Below are 16,803 nucleotides of genomic sequence, written 5' to 3' on the forward strand. Positions count from 1 at the left end.
TTCCATGGAAGAAATGGTGGTTATCGTGGTGGGAAAATAATGTGAAGACAAGCATAACACAGATGCAACAGCAGCCGTAAGGAGCCATTTGTATATGAGTGGGGAGAGAGTGGGGAGGGGGTTACCTGCGAGTCTCCTATTAGTAGAGGAGTTAAAAGGACACTCTGCTCGCAGCGTAGGAGGGGATAGATGATGATGACACCAACTGATGGCCAATTTGTCTACAATTTGTCCCCAGAAGACTTTAGTTGTATAAAAATAGATGGAAAAAACCTGCATGCTTTTTATGGCCCAGTCTGAAAGATAATGTGCTACTTTTGACAAATATAATGACTGTATACTCACTAGAATAACATCTTTACCTCTTTATTACATCTTAATATAATATTTAAGTACAGTTAATATATTAAGTATCCAAAAAACAGGTGTTTAAAGTCTAAAATAATTTATTCCTCCACTATAGCATGCAAGGTTGCTAATGATCAAAAACAGAAAACCAAGGATTAATTCATGTTGGCAGCCATGTCTTTTTCACAATACCATATAGACTGTCTAGCAACATGATTTGCTATTTATTATAAGTACTTGCTAAGAACTGAGGGATTTTTAGCAACAATTCTTTACAGTTTAGATTTAGATACTAGTAACTGCATGTCATCCAGACTTCTCTGCAGACATGATGCAAAGTGACCAGAGTTGGTCGTAGGGTTACTGTTGTACGTTGTAACGCCAAACATCAGTTTTTTCAGCCCTGGGTTATAACAGATACCATACCCATCTGGAACAGCAGGACCAAACAGGAGGTATGTTTCTTCCTTGAATGGCACCTAAATGCAACAGAGGGGAAGTTAGAGGTGGGAACTTTGTGTGAAGACCTTGTGCCCAACCAACTGGGAATTTCATTGCAATGATAATTTACAATGTTTTTTAAGGTTAGGCATGGAATTAATGAATACATGAAATCATACACAAGCATTCACAGAATGAAAGACATACACTTACCTGACTGGTTGATATTTTGAAGTGTAGTGAGTATGCATAAGTACTATCCATAAATAGCTCTGGAACATTCATTCCTGACTCAAGGGCTATCAGTTTCAGGCCAAGGAGATGGCGGTCAATGCCCTGGCCATTTATAGCCTGTTCATAAACAATCAAAGTATGTTTATAAAGCCATGCAGATTTCATGACAAAGAAAATAAAATCCTGGCACATGGCTGTCATGATGTGGAACTGATATGACATGATATATTTTTCTCCCTTGGGAAAACCCACAATTCTAATTTGATCTTAGCTGTATGTTAGATATATACATCTTTACCCTCTTGAAAAATGATGGCTAAAATAGATGCATACAAAACCTGCTCTATGTTATTCTCTTTCAAATTAATTACCTCCTTGGTGTAAGTGGTATGTGCATTTATTGCGGCACGCATAAAGGACAGGCGCTCAGCATTCTGTAGAAAAGAAAATGCAAATTAACAAAATTGCCTTCTTGCATAGATGGTAAAACTAAACCAGTCAATCGTATGAAAAATGAAATATCCACTCTTCCTCTTACAAAATGTCACATGACTTGTGAGAGTGGAAATCAAAATCATAGAGAAACTGTAAGACATTCTCACCGAGCAAGAGGGATTGGCCATGCTTTGTACAAATTCTAGAGTAGGTACAGAGGCTGATCGGATGGTTTCAGTGCGGCCAAGCTTGAACTTCCTTGTTGCACCAGTTTCATAAGCCGGTCCAAGTTGACCATGAAGCCTGCACAGAGAAGACAAAAGTCATAACTGGAATAATGTCAGTGACATTACTTCAAAAACAAGTAACCAAACTGAAGAACAAAGAACCCTCTAAACACAAGAGGGAACCAACAAGTGAGCCACCTGTATTTACAACTGGAATGAGTTTATGATTGGTTTAAAAAACAATACACAGGATTAAAATGACAATGGATTGGTCTTCCAAACAATAAAACCTAACCTAACAAAAGAGACTGTGCTGTACTATGGGAAATAACCTAACTATCAGAATGAAACCCATGACCACAGAGGTGAAATGCTGTAACACCATCATGAGATTTTATCAGGAATATATTTAATAGAATCACATGACCGAAATAATTTACTCATCCATACCTATAGTGAGTAAGCTGAAAGGAGATCTGAATCCAAGCATCAGGGCTCAGTTTGTGTTTCTTAATGAAATCTTTGCCATAATGATCAAACTTAAAGCAACGCACATCTAAATCCCTTACCAAACTGAAAATAAAAATGAGAAAAGGAAGAAAGAAAATTATGACCCATATTCTATGATAAATAGCAAGTCTCATTACACTTGGATTCCTCAGTTATCTGTGTGTGTTCGTAACACCCAACCACCGCTAATTTTTGGTAGATTTCTTACTATCTTATGCCAGAAATGTATGTACATCAGTGTATACACATGTACTATCAATGTTACATCATATCTATTGAATACATGAATATATATCATGCTGGAATTAAAATAAAAATATCAGAGGATTTTCAATGAATTGTTTTATAATTTTATGACTTGTATACCTTTCTAGTTGGTACTTTGCCTTCTTAATTGCTTCTTTGGTTGAGCTCCTTATCTTCCACTTCAGTTTAATAGGAGGAGTAAGATGACTTATTGAGTTACTAGGACTTATGGATTCATAGCCATGTCTAAAACATTGAGTGAACTTAGTTAACAGAGTTTACAGAAAGTTATAACTGAATCCAATAAAAAACAATAGGGTTAGATGGAGAATTAAGGGTAAGGAAAGTAAAAAAAGTGCAATCAAATCCCAACAAATGACACATTGTCACTAGTAGGTACCTGTTAGCTACAGTATATTCCCAGACACGAGCAATCGTTGGTCCTTCAGCTGGTGTGTGTTCATACAGACAACCCACATGTCCATCTTCACTGATACAGAACTACAACACACAACAAAACATTAGAAATCCGTACTAATGTATCCCACTAAAAGGCTTAACATAAAATGTTAACCAATCAGAATTTCAAGTGAAAATTGGAGCCAATCAGAAGAGAGCAGAATCAGTAGCATAATGACATAATCAACAATATTTTGATTTGAGGGAAAAGTGCCATTACACATTTATTTATGAGCACTGTAAAGTAACAAGAAGTAGGGTGTAGGGATGGTGTACCCTAATGGCTTGGCTTGCATAGCGTACATGTATGTATACCTTAATTACCATACAAAAACATACATTATTGGTTTTATCCACCCATCTGTTGAGACTGTTAGATTCTACTCCATCACCATGTAGACACTGTCTTGCAGATATAGAATGAGTTGCATCTTCCATTATACTAGGTGCTTGTGTTGATGGGACTGGTGGCTTGTCCAGACAGATTACAAACAGACCAGAGTCTATTATATCCAAGCTTGATCTGTTTATTTTATCTTCAGGTAAGAATATAATAATAATAAAATCAATATATATATATATATATATATATATATATATATATATATATATACATGTATATATTAGAGTCAATATTCTTAAAGTTTTTGCTTGCAAAGATATCCGTAAGAAAAGAAAACATATAAGGCTTTATAAAAATCTAAATGCTTCACTATTTCAAACATTTTGATGTCTGACTTCTTGAAGACAGAAACTTGAAAGAGAAAAAAAGTAATGAATGCAACAGATAAACAAATGTGACAGAACCAGCTTCTCCTAGAGATAAATGACAAATAGTTTATACTTGACAATGTACAACTAAAGTGAATAAAAAGCAATCCAAAAGAAATGGTTTACCTTTTTCTAGGGTCTTTCTCTCATGGGCCCAGGTTGTCCTATCAGTAGTTCCCAATACTCCTACAGGCTCTTCTAAAGGATCATTGTTTCTGACGATGACCATTAGTTGAGCCATCAAATCACCTTCATTCAAGGGCTTTCCATTTGGGTAGTAAACTTCCATGGAATAAAACTATGTGCAAATGTACAGTCATCAGAAAATGGTTATAATACTTTTCTTCATTCAGGGGTGTAGCAAGGAGGGCAAACACCCCTCCTTCCCCCTCTTTTCCTCTCCCCCCCCCCCCCCCCCCCCCCCCAATATAAATTGAAGTACCTGATTTCTGTGGGCAACAATGATATGCCTTGACTTTTCTATGGGAGCAAGAACAAACTCATCTTTGGAGGCATGAGGCTTCCTTGTACCACCAAAGAGAAGCTTGTACTGAACCATACTCAAAGGATCCTTACCAGCCATGTCTACAGAAATAGTTTCACTACAGAGAGAATAAAGAATTATTCCAAACAATGATCCAATCTCTTTTCTGATCAGCATTTAGAACTGTTAATTTGCAGAGGGAGGATAAGTTATGGGAACACTGGGGGAAAAGCCAGTTGTTGTTGCTGTTGCACAGCAGAGCTATGTTATTACTAAGAAGATGTGACTAGCTAAAAACTAGTGTGAGCTGCATCAGGTGTTTCTAATGAAACAGTAATGATAAAAAGGTAAATTATACACTGTGAAAAAAGATGAAAAAACTTACTGACGTTTCGGATGCTAGTCCTTCATCGGAGTAAAAGAGTCTCTTTTGCTCTTTTACTCCGACGAAGGACTAGCGTCAGAAACGTCAGTAAGTTTTTCCATCTTTTTTCACGGTGTATAATTTACCTTTTTATCATTACTGTTATATTATTACTACTAGAATACAACACTTCTCATGTACGATGAGCACAGGAATTCATTCCAGGTTTCACTGGTGCAAGGCATGCAACTACTCATGTTGCACTAATCATACGTACTTTCCTAAACTTAGTTTATAACTGGGAGTGGAAGTTGCATGGCATAGTTAGAGGGGAATTAAAGATGAACTAATTAAATTGTGTAATATGGTAAACCACATACCTGTCAATTTCCTCTTTAAACTTAAGTGCATTTGAAATCAGTCTTGCAGTGTATTTGAGATAACTCAGACTTTCAGTGAAATTCTCTTTAGGGAAAGTAGCAGCTGGACTGAAGTAAACAACTAGTGGTACTCTTTGTTCAAGATAACCTTTGTCATCCCACCATTGTGCAAGCTGAAATATTAACAAATACATACTAGTTATAAAACAGTGTTAACTTTTCTTTTGTGCTTGGTTCATTTTTCAGTCGGCTAAGTCATTGCCGAGACCCCAGAACAAGACTTTTCTCAGGATCTGAATCTTCTGATTTCCTGCAACACTTTACTTGTAATTGCCGAGACCCCCAAAACTCACCCAAACATGGCTCTGTTCTTAAATACTACACCCGCCCCTCAGGATTATATAATTCCTTAGGACCTATTCCTACCACACACTTTATATATTTATGTTGCCTTGTTATACAGCCGTGTTATATCCCGTGAGGCACTTAGCGTACACATGAAAGTGCACATGGAATGGGCTTACCATGAAGTGATAAGTGGGATATTATATGGTGTACCAAGAAAGCATTGCATATTGAACACTTCAGTATTATATCCCAAACCATTTACTCAAAAAAGACTGCAATGCCTGATGGAAAGAGACAGTGGAATGCGGTGGGATGCCATTTTGGTGTCATGACATGTCCTACTGTCTAAGTTCTGTAGTCTGTACCATACACTTAATTTCTCCTTGTAATGAAAACTGATATAACCTATTATCTTCCTTGGTTTATCTCAATAAAACTTACCCAGTTATCAGTAAACTTGGCCCTTTCTAAAAGTCTTTCTTGTAGCTTTTCTCCAACACCACCAGGCTTTCTAAATTCTTCCACAAGGGTCTTGGTGTTTTTATAATCATCTTCATCCACTAGTGGCTTTACTGCTTGAAGATACTTATCCATCGTCTGTTGTAATGAAGGCACAGGCAATCTCGGAAGAGAATCTTCTAGTGCCTTCATACTATGATACATATAGCGCCGAGGAATAACCTTAGCTGTGTTGGATAAGATTAATCTCGGCATTGTGACGGTGTCCTTCAAGAATGAAAACAGAGCGCAAAACATGAAGAATGAAAATACGAAGAAGCTCACAGGGATGGTGTAACAATAATGTACCTTAGGCCAGAAGTGAAGCAAATTTATTACCCAATGCAATAATTCAAAGTTCATCAGATAAAAGTTCAAAAATTTAGTTCAAAGTTTTTATTATCGTTATTATTACTAAAGATGATCAAAGTGCATCTCAATGGGTAGTGGGTTAGCTTTGCACAAATAACATGCCGTGACCAACACATAAAAACTAAACTATAAGATATTATTCATATTATTTATTCATCTTTTGTATCTGCTTTAATTTCATAAAAGGGTGACTATTTGTAGGAGCAATAATCTAGTATCCAACTTTAACCAGAAACTTAGATGGAAGGCCTTGATGAACAAGCTACTGTACAGTACGTACCTTGAGTAGCTGTTTAGAGATAATACCAAGCATGTGGGCCTTATTGCAGAACCTGAAACATGAAATCATTATGTCTTATTCATCTGTGATTACACCAGAATGTCCAAAATACACGGGGGACAACAGAATTTCGTGGCTAAAGATGTTTATCAAAACGCTACTAGACAACAGCAACCATGTTGGAAAGATGCATTACCTTGGATTCCAGTCCCTCTACTTGCGCTCTACCTACTGACAGATCTTAAAAATAAATGAACAATAAATGATCTTGAAATGGTTTCTAAATGCGATGTAATAACTTGCAAGAGAAGTGACAGTGTGTGAAAGATGCTAAGGAATATTGATCGTAAACAATAAAAGCTTTTCGGACTTTGATCTCTGAAACGTGGATATTAATCAAACCATACCCACTCCCCCCTACCCCCACTAAAATACCCCTGACCTTTCACTCACGTTTTTCTGGATGTGAAAATACTTGAAACAAAGCAACAGCAACAAGGTATCATATTCATCAAAAAAAAGCCAAATAAAAATCGTAAAATTCGTGTTTGTTGGGCTGCCTGTATCTCTGTCACGCCACATGTCACTTCCGGTCGTGTTACACTGATCAATGACGGGGAAAAATACACTTGAAAATTGTTTTAGAAAAAATGTAGCTTCACTTCACATATCATTTAGAGAAAGAAAATACTTTAAGCCTATCTAATTTTCCATTTCAAGTATTGTACTGTTTGTAAGCCAATAGTATAATATCCTTCATGGGTTTCCTGTGGTAGTCCCGTCACGCTTCTTGTTTACCCAGTATATCAAAAGTACTCAAAAGACCTCAAAAGGGTGCCAAGAACATCAGTGTATTTTCAAGCCTAAACCTTTATTGTGCGATTGATTACACTACCTCTAGTTCTAGTATGTCATCCTTAAGGGTTTTGACGTGTCGTGGATCTAGCCATTGGAAAACAAGGATAAACAATATAAACAGAACTCTCCTATTGACAAAACATCAACAGCAGCATCTACCAACAAGGCATTTGATACGGTGTCTATCACAAATCGTTCACTCACCATCACCTCCACCCTTTGATTCTAAGGTTGGGTTTAATGATTACGAGAAAGAACATGCTGAATTTCGCCCTTCTTTGCCGAGATTTTACAACTTTGCTAATGTTCTTGATGAATGGGCTAAAAAGGAAGAGGTTGGTTTAAAAGTGCAAGCAATGTGAATGTTTTTACTTATATTTATTAGTGTTATAATTATTTTTCAATGATTATTACCGTAAGAGTTTCCTCGAGTTCAATTCGTACTTTCATGTCTCTGATTGAGAGACTTTGTTTTGCTTCGGTGAGCAAGAAAATCCAGACTGGAATGATTAAGAGTCTGGATAATCGGAATATTTTGGCTCATGCATGGCTTGGAACTTCACCCCCGAAAGACCCGAAAGTGTGAAACAGGGCAATAGAAAAAGGGACCAGGGACCAGGGTTGAGCCTGCGGCACTCCCTACGAAAGTTAAACCGAAATGTGCCAAAAAGTTACTAGTATCGAAAACAACGTATCTTTGAGGAATATACCCAATTTTCATTCAATGTAACTGAAGCAGTGCACAATGAGTAGCAAGACAGGCAGGCTATTTATTTGTCCATTATTGTGTTATTATCTGTTAGTCTGGTGAGCGAACTCGCAATGTGCCCGCTTTCTGGTGGCTTGATGAAAATGGCAAGGAAATCAAGTGGTCTTTTGAGGAGCTCGCTGTTAATTCAAAACGGCAAGTATATTCGCAGACCAAACTTCGCTGGCAGTAACATTAATCGTTATAATATTTCTTATTTTTAATAGAACGGCCAACCTTCTGACAGATGGATGTGACGTAAGAAGAAAGGATCGTGTTATGGTAATCTTACCCAGGCTCCCCGAGTGGTGGCTCTTGAACATCGCATGTATGAGGACGGGTAAGTCTGCTTTTTGTTATCTTCCCGCACTGTAATGCCCTCCTGGATTTCCTACTTAACGGTGTCACTCCCTCTTCAGAGACTAGGTTAGAACCATGATTTTCTACCCCCGAAAGCAGAAGCAGATTTGTGGGTTCGGGAAAGGTGATAGTTCATGATCATCTGTTTCTGCTTCTCATGCCCTCTTGCTTTACGATTTCTTTCAGGGAGTGTCATCATTCCTGGATCAACACAGCTAAGATCTAAAGATATTTTAGCAAGGTTACTCGTTTCAAAGGCAACGTGTATTGTAGCAGATTCTGAAACTGCGAAGCTGGTTGATGAGGTAGGTCAGGGTTGGGTCATGGTTATTTACGTCCTGACTTGAAGCACCGGTCAACGCATCTAAATACCAAGTCCAGCCCCGGCTAGCACTAGTGAGATGAAATTAAAGCCAATCAAGGTTTGTACACGTTGTTCGTTCCAGTTGTTCGACACGGTTTTTACCCGCCTGCAATAATAGATAGATCAATTAGATTACCATAAAATTATCCAAATTATGCCACCACCATCTTTACAACCACCACCACCACCACTACCACCACCACCACTACCACCACCACCACTACCACCACCCTACCACCACCTCCTTTACAAACACCATCACCATCACTACCACCATCACTACCACCACCTCCTTTATAACCACCACCACCTTTACAACCACCACCACCTTTACATCCACTACCACCTTTACATCCGCCACCACCATCACTACCACCTGAAATCTACTTATAATTTCTCTCTCATATTAGGTGGCAGGTTTGGTTCCTCATTTGGAAACAAAACTCATTCTAGGGGAATCTATGGAGGAAGAAAACAGGTAAACCAGTTTGTTTATAAGCTTTTCCCATGAGGGCAGGGACATCACAACGGCTTTTTGCCAAATACAGTGGGCCCTATAGTGTTTAGCACGGGCACCGATGGTCGTCACCAGCGTCTTCAGTGGGTCTTTTAAGTCCTTGTCCGAGAAGACTTGAAGGTCTAACCATTTGAAGGCGTAATTACAAAGGCATCACCTTCTCCTCAGTTATTGATTTTAAGTCCCTGGGTCCGGCGAGGTTTGGAACACGACCTCCCTCACAAGAGACCGACGCCCATACCAACTGAGCTAACCGAAAAACCACTAGTATATATACCATCTTTCATTTTTGTTTCTTTTTTTACACTATCAGAAAAGGATGGCTACCGTTTCAGAAGCTTTACGAGCAAGCTTCAGCTACACACGAGGTATTTTATTAGATAAAGACGGGCTAGTGAACAATGCAAGCTTTTTCACCCATCCTTTTTCCCCTCCAATTTCCGATGGTTTGAACTACTGTTTAATCTTCCATCTGATTTAGACAGGAGATTTCCTTTTTTTTTTCAGTGTGCCCCAACACTAAGTGACGAAACAATGACGTTTTTCTTTACAAGTGGTACAACAGGAATGCCTAAAATGACCAACCACTCGCATGGCAGCTATGGACTAGGACACGTCATAACGGGAAAGTAAGTCAATCAGTTTTCTAAAGAAATATTGCTAGCAAAACAGCGCTGATTCGTATATGTAATAGGACTCTATGCTGTCCAATTAAGAAATAATTGGACGAGGAAAATTCCGAGGACTGACAAAATTGGATGAGCCGTAGGCCGAGTCCAATTTGGCAGTCAGAGAAATTTTTCGAGTCTAATTATTTCTTGATTGGGACGGAGCATGAAATCCCATTACCTATCAATTATATAGCTGCCTAATTAATCCCATATTAACAAGACCTGTCCAATTAAGAAAATAATTGGACAGTTACCTATATGGGATTAATGAGAAGCTGTATAATTAATAATACTTATATCAAAATACTTAAATAGGCAATATACGTCAGAGAGTCGTTTCTTTTATACGGGACGAGAAAGGCAAGTCTACGCATGGGATCCCGTAAAAGCACATGATTTTGTGCGTGTGTTTTTGATTCTAGGGCATACCGAGAAATATTCACATATATTGCAAAACCGAATTAGTGTCGAGGTCTTTAGTACCATTTCGTGGGTACAAAGTTTGTCATAGCTTAATATCAGGTGTTTTAAAGTAATGATTACCTAAACTATACAATAGGGTCGTCTTAAAAACGCGTCGTGAAGCAGGGATAACGAACTTGTCTCTAACAATTTAGTTCTGTCGTGAATTTTGCGTAATTACGTAATTCTACGGCAGTGATCGCCATTACGGGCGTTCTTTGTTAATAAAAGAACTAAAGCTTTTAAAAAACGTGTTGTACTTCGTAACAGCCTTTGTCATTTGAATCAGTTCGTTTCTAAGCATTGTCAGATTGTATCGTTGACCATTTATCTTCATGATATTCGAATCACTCTCTAATTCTTCACAAATTCCTTTTCTACGGTTTGGATTCAATCGTCGATATTCTTCAATCTTCCTGCGTTCTTTAGCTGACACAGTCTCCACTTCTTGCTCAAAGGATTCGTTTTTAGGTTGCTCTAGAGTAACCTCTTCAATATCCTCTGCCACCACTAGCTGAATATCCTCCATTGTCTTGTGGTTTGGAGCGACGTCAATCTTGTTCAGAGGAACCAAACGACGTCCAGGACGTAGGCTCTGACTTTGATTACGTTTCTTTTCGTTTGTGGGTCGAACAGGAGGCGCTGGAAGAAAATAGCATGGTTTGTCCTTTCGATAGAGCTGTGATGGGATTGGCCCTACTGATGATGAAGAAGAACTGTTTGCTGTGTTTGTGGGACTGCTTGAATACAGATATGTTTCTGATGTCAAGGAAGAAGGTTCCATGAACGGAAAGGGTCGGGATTGTTCTCGTGGTTCTGATACCAAGGGGGATGCATGATGGTAGCATGGCGGGGCAGATTGAGACAAACATGATGTAAATGGGTCAATTAAAGGTAGAAATGGAGGCTTCTCTTGTAATGAAGGAAGAAATGTCCTAACTTTTATCTCTGGCGAAGGCAGGTCGGCCATCAAGGTCGGTTCTCGTCTTTGATCAAGTGGTATTGGAGGTAACTTATGTATTCTAGTGAATGATGTACTAGACGTCAGGCCTGGGGATGTAGTTAAAGGGAACACATCTTCTAATGGGTGCATGGTTGGGCTGAAGGCTAGGCAATTACGCGTCTTGTAAGAGTGATGTGGGATCATTTGTTCACTGTCTAAATTATGCATGAAGGAAAATCTGCTGGAGTCTAGACTTCCCACATGGATTGATTTCGATTTTTCTCGTTGTGGACCAAGATACTGTAGTTGTCCCACTGAAATTGGACTCTCAGTAGTACGAGATAATCTGGCTCTCCTTTTCTTTCTAGTTTTGGGTAGTTTTGCTTTCTCCTTTTCAAAGAAGGAGTCAACTTCTTGCAGTAGACCATCTGAATTGGTACGCTCTTCAAAGAGCTCAGTATAGGCGGGAGTTGAACCTGTGGTGTCAGCTGCTTTTGACATCTCATTTTTCGGCCGGCTGAAGTTCTGTTCGTCCATGTTGGTTTCTTTGACATAAATGAGAGTCGCACGCCTTACCCCTTTCACCAACGAGTCCTCGTATTCTTTTCTGGGTGCTGACATTTCGTCTATCTTTATCGCTGGTTTGGATATTGAAGGACAATTGCTCACGGTCTTTATGTCTACTAACCCTATATCACGACAATACCCCTCCATGGTACTGTATCTGTTCCTTTGCTGTTGCTGAAGCGGCTCAAGGGGAAAGCTCTCTTGACATTTTTTCATGTTCATTGAAAGAGAAACGTTTCTAGAACTTTTCAACATTTGAGACGGGCCTGAGATTGTTGAAAGTATACTGGTGAAATGAGAAGGAAAATTACAATGAAGAGATGGCATGGAGATTTACTTTATACCATCTCTTATTATGACGTAGATACTGGTTGTTTTGATGCAAACGCCGCTAATCGAACGTTGCAATTAATAATATCTTTTTATGTTTTAGTGTGCACTAATTAAGCGTAATTAACTTCGTCGGTGTTTTTATAGATAAAGCCCATCCCATCCATTCTAAAAATAAGTAGAAAAATCAAAATGATTGAACAGTAGGTTTTGCTATTTTACGGAGAGAAAATAGCAAAAACGACTATATACGCCTTTAATTTTTGGTAAAAGATGATTGGTTTTAAGTTATATGTCTAACGCAAACCCTAGCCCTCCTCTAAAAGCAAGCATAAGGAATTAACACAGCCACATTTGTCTCTACTCTCGTCCCCAAAATACCACAACATATTTTTACTTACCGTCGGGCGGGCCAAGAAATCTCTTAATAACTTTCTTACAATCTTCCGATCTCTTTAATTGCATGTATTGTTTTTTATTTGCCTTGGGTCAGAAGACGAAACCATGCCAATTACAACCCTGTTGTAAAAAATTCGTATTATGTGAGTGAAAAGATTTAGAATTCGTTTAGTTGATTTGAACCTAAAAATTTATCAATTTGATGTGATGAAATCTTTAATGTTTTAAAATATATTAGATTATACTGACAGAACTAGGCCTCTGACAACAGTGTGCCCGGCTCGAAAGAGTAGTGGTGGTTCTCACGATGCAGAGATGCAAATGAAAAATAACACAATAGAAAAACACAAGTACCGACACAATTTCATACGTAAATTTAGATTAACTCAGTTACGTCATTCGGAAGTCCTAGTGCTAACGTGTTTGTCGTTCCTTTAGGTACTGGCTAGACTTGGGTCAGGATGATGTGCATTGGACCATTTCTGACACGGGTTGGGCTAAGTGTGCTTATGGGTGCCTTTTTGGACCTTGGAACCAAGGAGCCTGCGTGTTCATCTACAATGCGCAATTTGAAGCCAGGAACGTTCTTAAGATACTTGAGAAGTACCCCATCAACACGTTATGTGTGCCTCCTACTGGGTACCGTATGATGGTCCAACATGACCTGAACGAGTTCACATTTTCTAGTCTGAGGCATTGTTTAAGCGCCGGTGAGCCCATCAACCCAGAAGTCATGGACGAGTGGAAACAAGGCACTGGGCTTGAGATCCGAGAAGGATATGGTCAGACAGAAACGGTAAGAATAAGAACCTTTTTCAAGACATTGTCATATATTATTTGGGCAAAGGGATTACTCGTTATTATTTACGGAAAGAACGGAATAGTCCAGAAATACTTACTGTGCTACGTTCCACAAGTTTTTGATTTCTTTTTGACAACTTGGAATGGTGCTCTTTACCGCTAACCAATTAGGTATCGGCGCTTCATTGTGATGTTTCGATCGGCGATGTAACGATATGTTGTGCAGATTTAAATGTACAAATGAAGCTGTTGTTAAAAGGACGTCAAAAAGAAATCAAAAACTTGTGTTACGGGTTCACGGTATAGCGGGTAGCACGGTTCCCATTTACAAAGCTGAAAAATGCTTAGGACAAAAGTTAGCTTTTACCCATTGACCCAATGGTGTGATTCAGGGGGCCCAATATCCTTTCCTATTTTCTCTATTCGATATATAATGAATGGTGTTTAGTGAGAGTACACGGTCACGGTGAACACTAGATAAGTGCTGATACAATATTGTTGCGGGATTCATCTAATCAGTGTTAGTTACGTATTTTAACTTAGTCAGTCAGACAACATCTGGTTCAGCTTTTTTCTGAAACATTTTTGTTCATGCAGACTCTTCTTTGTGGTACGTTTCGCTGCATCGAAAATCGTCCAGGATCGATGGGTAAACCGGCTCCTGGCTACGATGTCAAGGTGAGAAGGATAGGCTTGAATACACTGGCTTAATTGTGATGCCATTCTAGTTCTTCACACATTCGTTGCTGCAGAAAGTATAACGCTACGGCGTGTTATGGTATATATAGAAGCATTTTTTTATTCTCCAACTCTGCAGTGTTGACATTCAGTTTTAGTAGGGCATGGGCACGCAAAACAGCTTTGCTATGGACAACAACATTGCGCCCAATTTTAAATGTATTAGTCCTTACTGTATGAGAGGTGTCACTAATCAACTACTGGTTTATTTCTAGATAATAGATAATGATTGTAATGAGTGCGCACCTGGAAATGAAGGCGATATTGCTGTTCTTGTCAAACCACGTAGACCTATAGGACTATTTACCGAGTACAAGGTAAGACCAGGAAACTGGGCTGCCACACAGCTCTGAGGGGAAGAAATGAATATTAGATAAGAAAGAAATATCAAAGGCAAATGATATGTTGATTTGTTTGCAGGACGACCCAGAACGAACATCATCAGTCTATCGGGGTGATTACTACCTGACAGGTAGGGTTCAACTCGTGCATAAGTAAATGACAAGTTTATAAGCAAGACTGATGACTAAAGTAGTAGGATTGCGCGTATGATACCTTCCCGAAGTCAGTTTTACAATGCTCTGTTCCATGAGGTCGTTAACATCTTCTCTTCAGACAAAGGTGCAGTCTACTTTATTTGAGATAACCAGTCCAATCAAATTTTGATGCTCGTTTTCAGGAGATCGCGGAATTCGCGACGAGGATGGCTACCTGTGGTTTGTCGGTAGAGCTGATGACGTCATTTTATCTTCTGGGTAATTCTAATGAAATGAGAATAGAAATAGGATAAAAGTTAAAGTAATAACGTCAATTATTTGGGTACCATTATAATCAAGAATAACTTTAGGATTCAACTGCCGAATAAGGCTACCATAATGAAGCCCATTGATTAGGTCAATCTGGTTGAAGACCAAAATAGCGATGGCGTCACTTCTCAGATTTAATAAATGATGACGTCATATGATCTTCAATGGGTTATTTGGACAAGGTTATGATTAAGGTTCATATTATGGAAATATTTTATACTAATAGAATATTATAAATACATGGATGTGTAGATATCGTATCGGACCTTTTGAAGTTGAGAGCGCGCTTATCGAACACCCTGCAGTAGACGAATCAGCTGTCGTCAGCAGTCCTGATACCGTCAGGGGAGAGGTGAGTCCATTTTCGTCATCGTATACTTAAACCAGTAATATCTATAGTCTTACTTGCATTGAAATATTTTAAGAGAACCTTACCACAGTTACCAACTGCTCGCATCAACGCATTTTTGAATGAAGTAAAGCTTCCCTTACATGGAACTGTGTTCCCTCGAGTGTTTTGTTTGACGAATCATTTAGTTTCTTTATCTTGTAAACCCTTTATCTCGTAGATCCTTTATCTCGTATACCCTTAATCTCGTAGATTGTCAAGGCGTTTGTCATTTTGGCACCGGATTTTGAAGGAAATAAAGAAGACCTGATAGTTGAACTTCAGCGACACGTGAAAGAGACTACAGCACCTTACAAATATCCTAGAAAGGTATGTTCCTTCAGAATACACACTGCATGGATCAGAACTAAAGGCGTATATGCTAAGGCGCTATTCCATGGCAGTTCAGTTCTAGACTTTCTGGGCCGGGTACGTTGATCATATATCATCGGTATATATTGCTTCAGTAGTGCTACCACAGTTTTAATACTTCTTTCTTTCAGATCGAGTTCGTTGATCATCTACCAAAGACAGTGAGTGGAAAGATTAGAAGAAAAGAACTGCGCGCCTTGGAATGGGATAAAGTGACGGAAGAGTAGTCGCAACAAGGCTAGTTACTCAGAGTTCAAGAACATGAAACACTTGAACAATGATAGAACGGCTTATGCGGTGAAGCTACACTTGTTAGCGTAGTGCAATGAGAGTTTAAAGATGGCCGGGGAGGGGAGTGAAGTAAAGGCACAAATGTTTCATAATCTTCGTAGTGTAGGCTGTACGGCAACTTCCAATGTCTTTCCTGCGAACAGAGTCCCTCGATGTCTTAACCTATGAAATATATGTTATTGTAGAACGTTTGCTTTCTTTCCTTCCCCCTCCATGACATCCCAGACTGAACGTGAGTCAATAGTTGCGCAGATGATTGGGTCACGTCAAGGGCACTAGGACACCGAATGTGGTTGGATTTCTATAGGTTTTTTTTTCCTTTCGATCATTTGAATTAAATCAACGTTGATACTCGTTTACTTATTTTGTGTCCGTGTTCCTTCGTTCGCTGTTGTAATGCAGACGTTTTCAACCAACAACAACACGACCGCGCGATGCTCCTTACGTCAGTAATATTCAACCGTCCAGAGTTAATATGGTTAATCAGATTCACCTTAAGTTCTAGCCCCGGGGCTCTATATAGAACTTAAGGTGGATTTGATTAACCATATTAACTCTGGACGGTTGACTATTACTGACGTAAGGAGCATCGCGCGGTCGCGTTGTTGTTGGTATAGTACAAACAGAGTCAGGTACGGAACGGCCGTTAAAGAAGTAACGATCATAGGCTATTCAAACCGTTTGACCTTTGGAAGAAAACGTCTGCATTACAACAGCGAACGAAGGAACACGGACGCAAAATAAGTAAACAAGTATAACGTTGATTTAATTCAAATAATCGAAAGGAGAAA

At 39.0% G+C, this 16,803-nt stretch overlaps 2 protein-coding genes across 2 annotated transcripts; one reads left to right on the top strand and one right to left on the bottom strand.

The window, feature by feature from the left end:
- Window positions 1–345: 345 nt before the first annotated feature.
- LOC116290208 (carnitine O-acetyltransferase) lies at window positions 346–6,591 on the bottom strand. The gene is made up of 13 exons (XM_031697215.2): window positions 6,398–6,591; window positions 5,689–5,973; window positions 4,900–5,072; window positions 4,114–4,273; window positions 3,798–3,969; window positions 3,240–3,436; window positions 2,842–2,942; window positions 2,562–2,687; window positions 2,136–2,258; window positions 1,626–1,761; window positions 1,395–1,457; window positions 1,003–1,140; window positions 346–827 (listed from the first exon to the last, which is right to left on the bottom strand). The coding sequence occupies exons 1-13, from the start codon at window positions 6,464–6,466 to the stop codon at window positions 621–623; spliced, it is 1,950 nt and encodes a 649-aa protein (XP_031553075.1). The 5' UTR covers window positions 6,467–6,591; the 3' UTR covers window positions 346–620.
- Window positions 6,592–7,188: 597 nt separating this feature from the next.
- LOC116290209 (acyl-coenzyme A synthetase ACSM3, mitochondrial) lies at window positions 7,189–16,199 on the top strand. Its single transcript, XM_031697216.2, has 15 exons — window positions 7,189–7,590; window positions 8,059–8,159; window positions 8,231–8,343; window positions 8,550–8,668; window positions 9,138–9,205; window positions 9,558–9,612; window positions 9,752–9,873; window positions 13,055–13,412; window positions 14,015–14,095; window positions 14,371–14,472; window positions 14,576–14,627; window positions 14,835–14,910; window positions 15,214–15,313; window positions 15,563–15,679; window positions 15,853–16,199. Exons 1-15 carry the CDS (start codon window positions 7,306–7,308, stop codon window positions 15,946–15,948), a joined length of 1,845 nt encoding a protein of 614 aa, XP_031553076.2. The 5' UTR covers window positions 7,189–7,305; the 3' UTR covers window positions 15,949–16,199.
- Window positions 16,200–16,803: the final 604 nt, after the last annotated feature.

The sequence above is a fragment of the Actinia tenebrosa genome, unplaced genomic scaffold, assembly GCF_029948245.1.
Source record: "Actinia tenebrosa isolate PJP-AT-01 unplaced genomic scaffold, QUT_ActTen_1.0 PGA_scaffold9__36_contigs__length_13948895, whole genome shotgun sequence".
Taxonomy (NCBI): domain Eukaryota; kingdom Metazoa; phylum Cnidaria; class Anthozoa; order Actiniaria; family Actiniidae; genus Actinia; species Actinia tenebrosa.

Bases quoted from the DNA above. Each gene is read 5' to 3' on its own strand.
- LOC116290209 (XM_031697216.2), top strand. From the start codon at position 7,306: ATGTCATCCTTAAGGGTTTTGACGTGTCGTGGATCTAGCCATTGGAAA. The intron at 9,874-13,054 runs GTAAGTCAATCA...TCGTTCCTTTAG, and splicing joins GGACACGTCATAACGGGAAA to GTACTGGCTAGACTTGGGTC. The intron at 14,628-14,834 runs GTAGGGTTCAAC...GCTCGTTTTCAG, and splicing joins GGGTGATTACTACCTGACAG to GAGATCGCGGAATTCGCGAC.
- LOC116290208 (XM_031697215.2), bottom strand. From the start codon at position 6,466: ATGATTTCATGTTTCAGGTTCTGCAATAAGGCCCACATGCTTGGTATT. The intron at 2,943-3,239 runs GTATGTTTTTGT...TGTGTGTTGTAG, and splicing joins GGGTGGATAAAACCAATAAT to TTCTGTATCAGTGAAGATGG. The intron at 1,762-2,135 runs GTATGGATGAGT...TTCTCTGTGCAG, and splicing joins TTTCAGCTTACTCACTATAG to GCTTCATGGTCAACTTGGAC.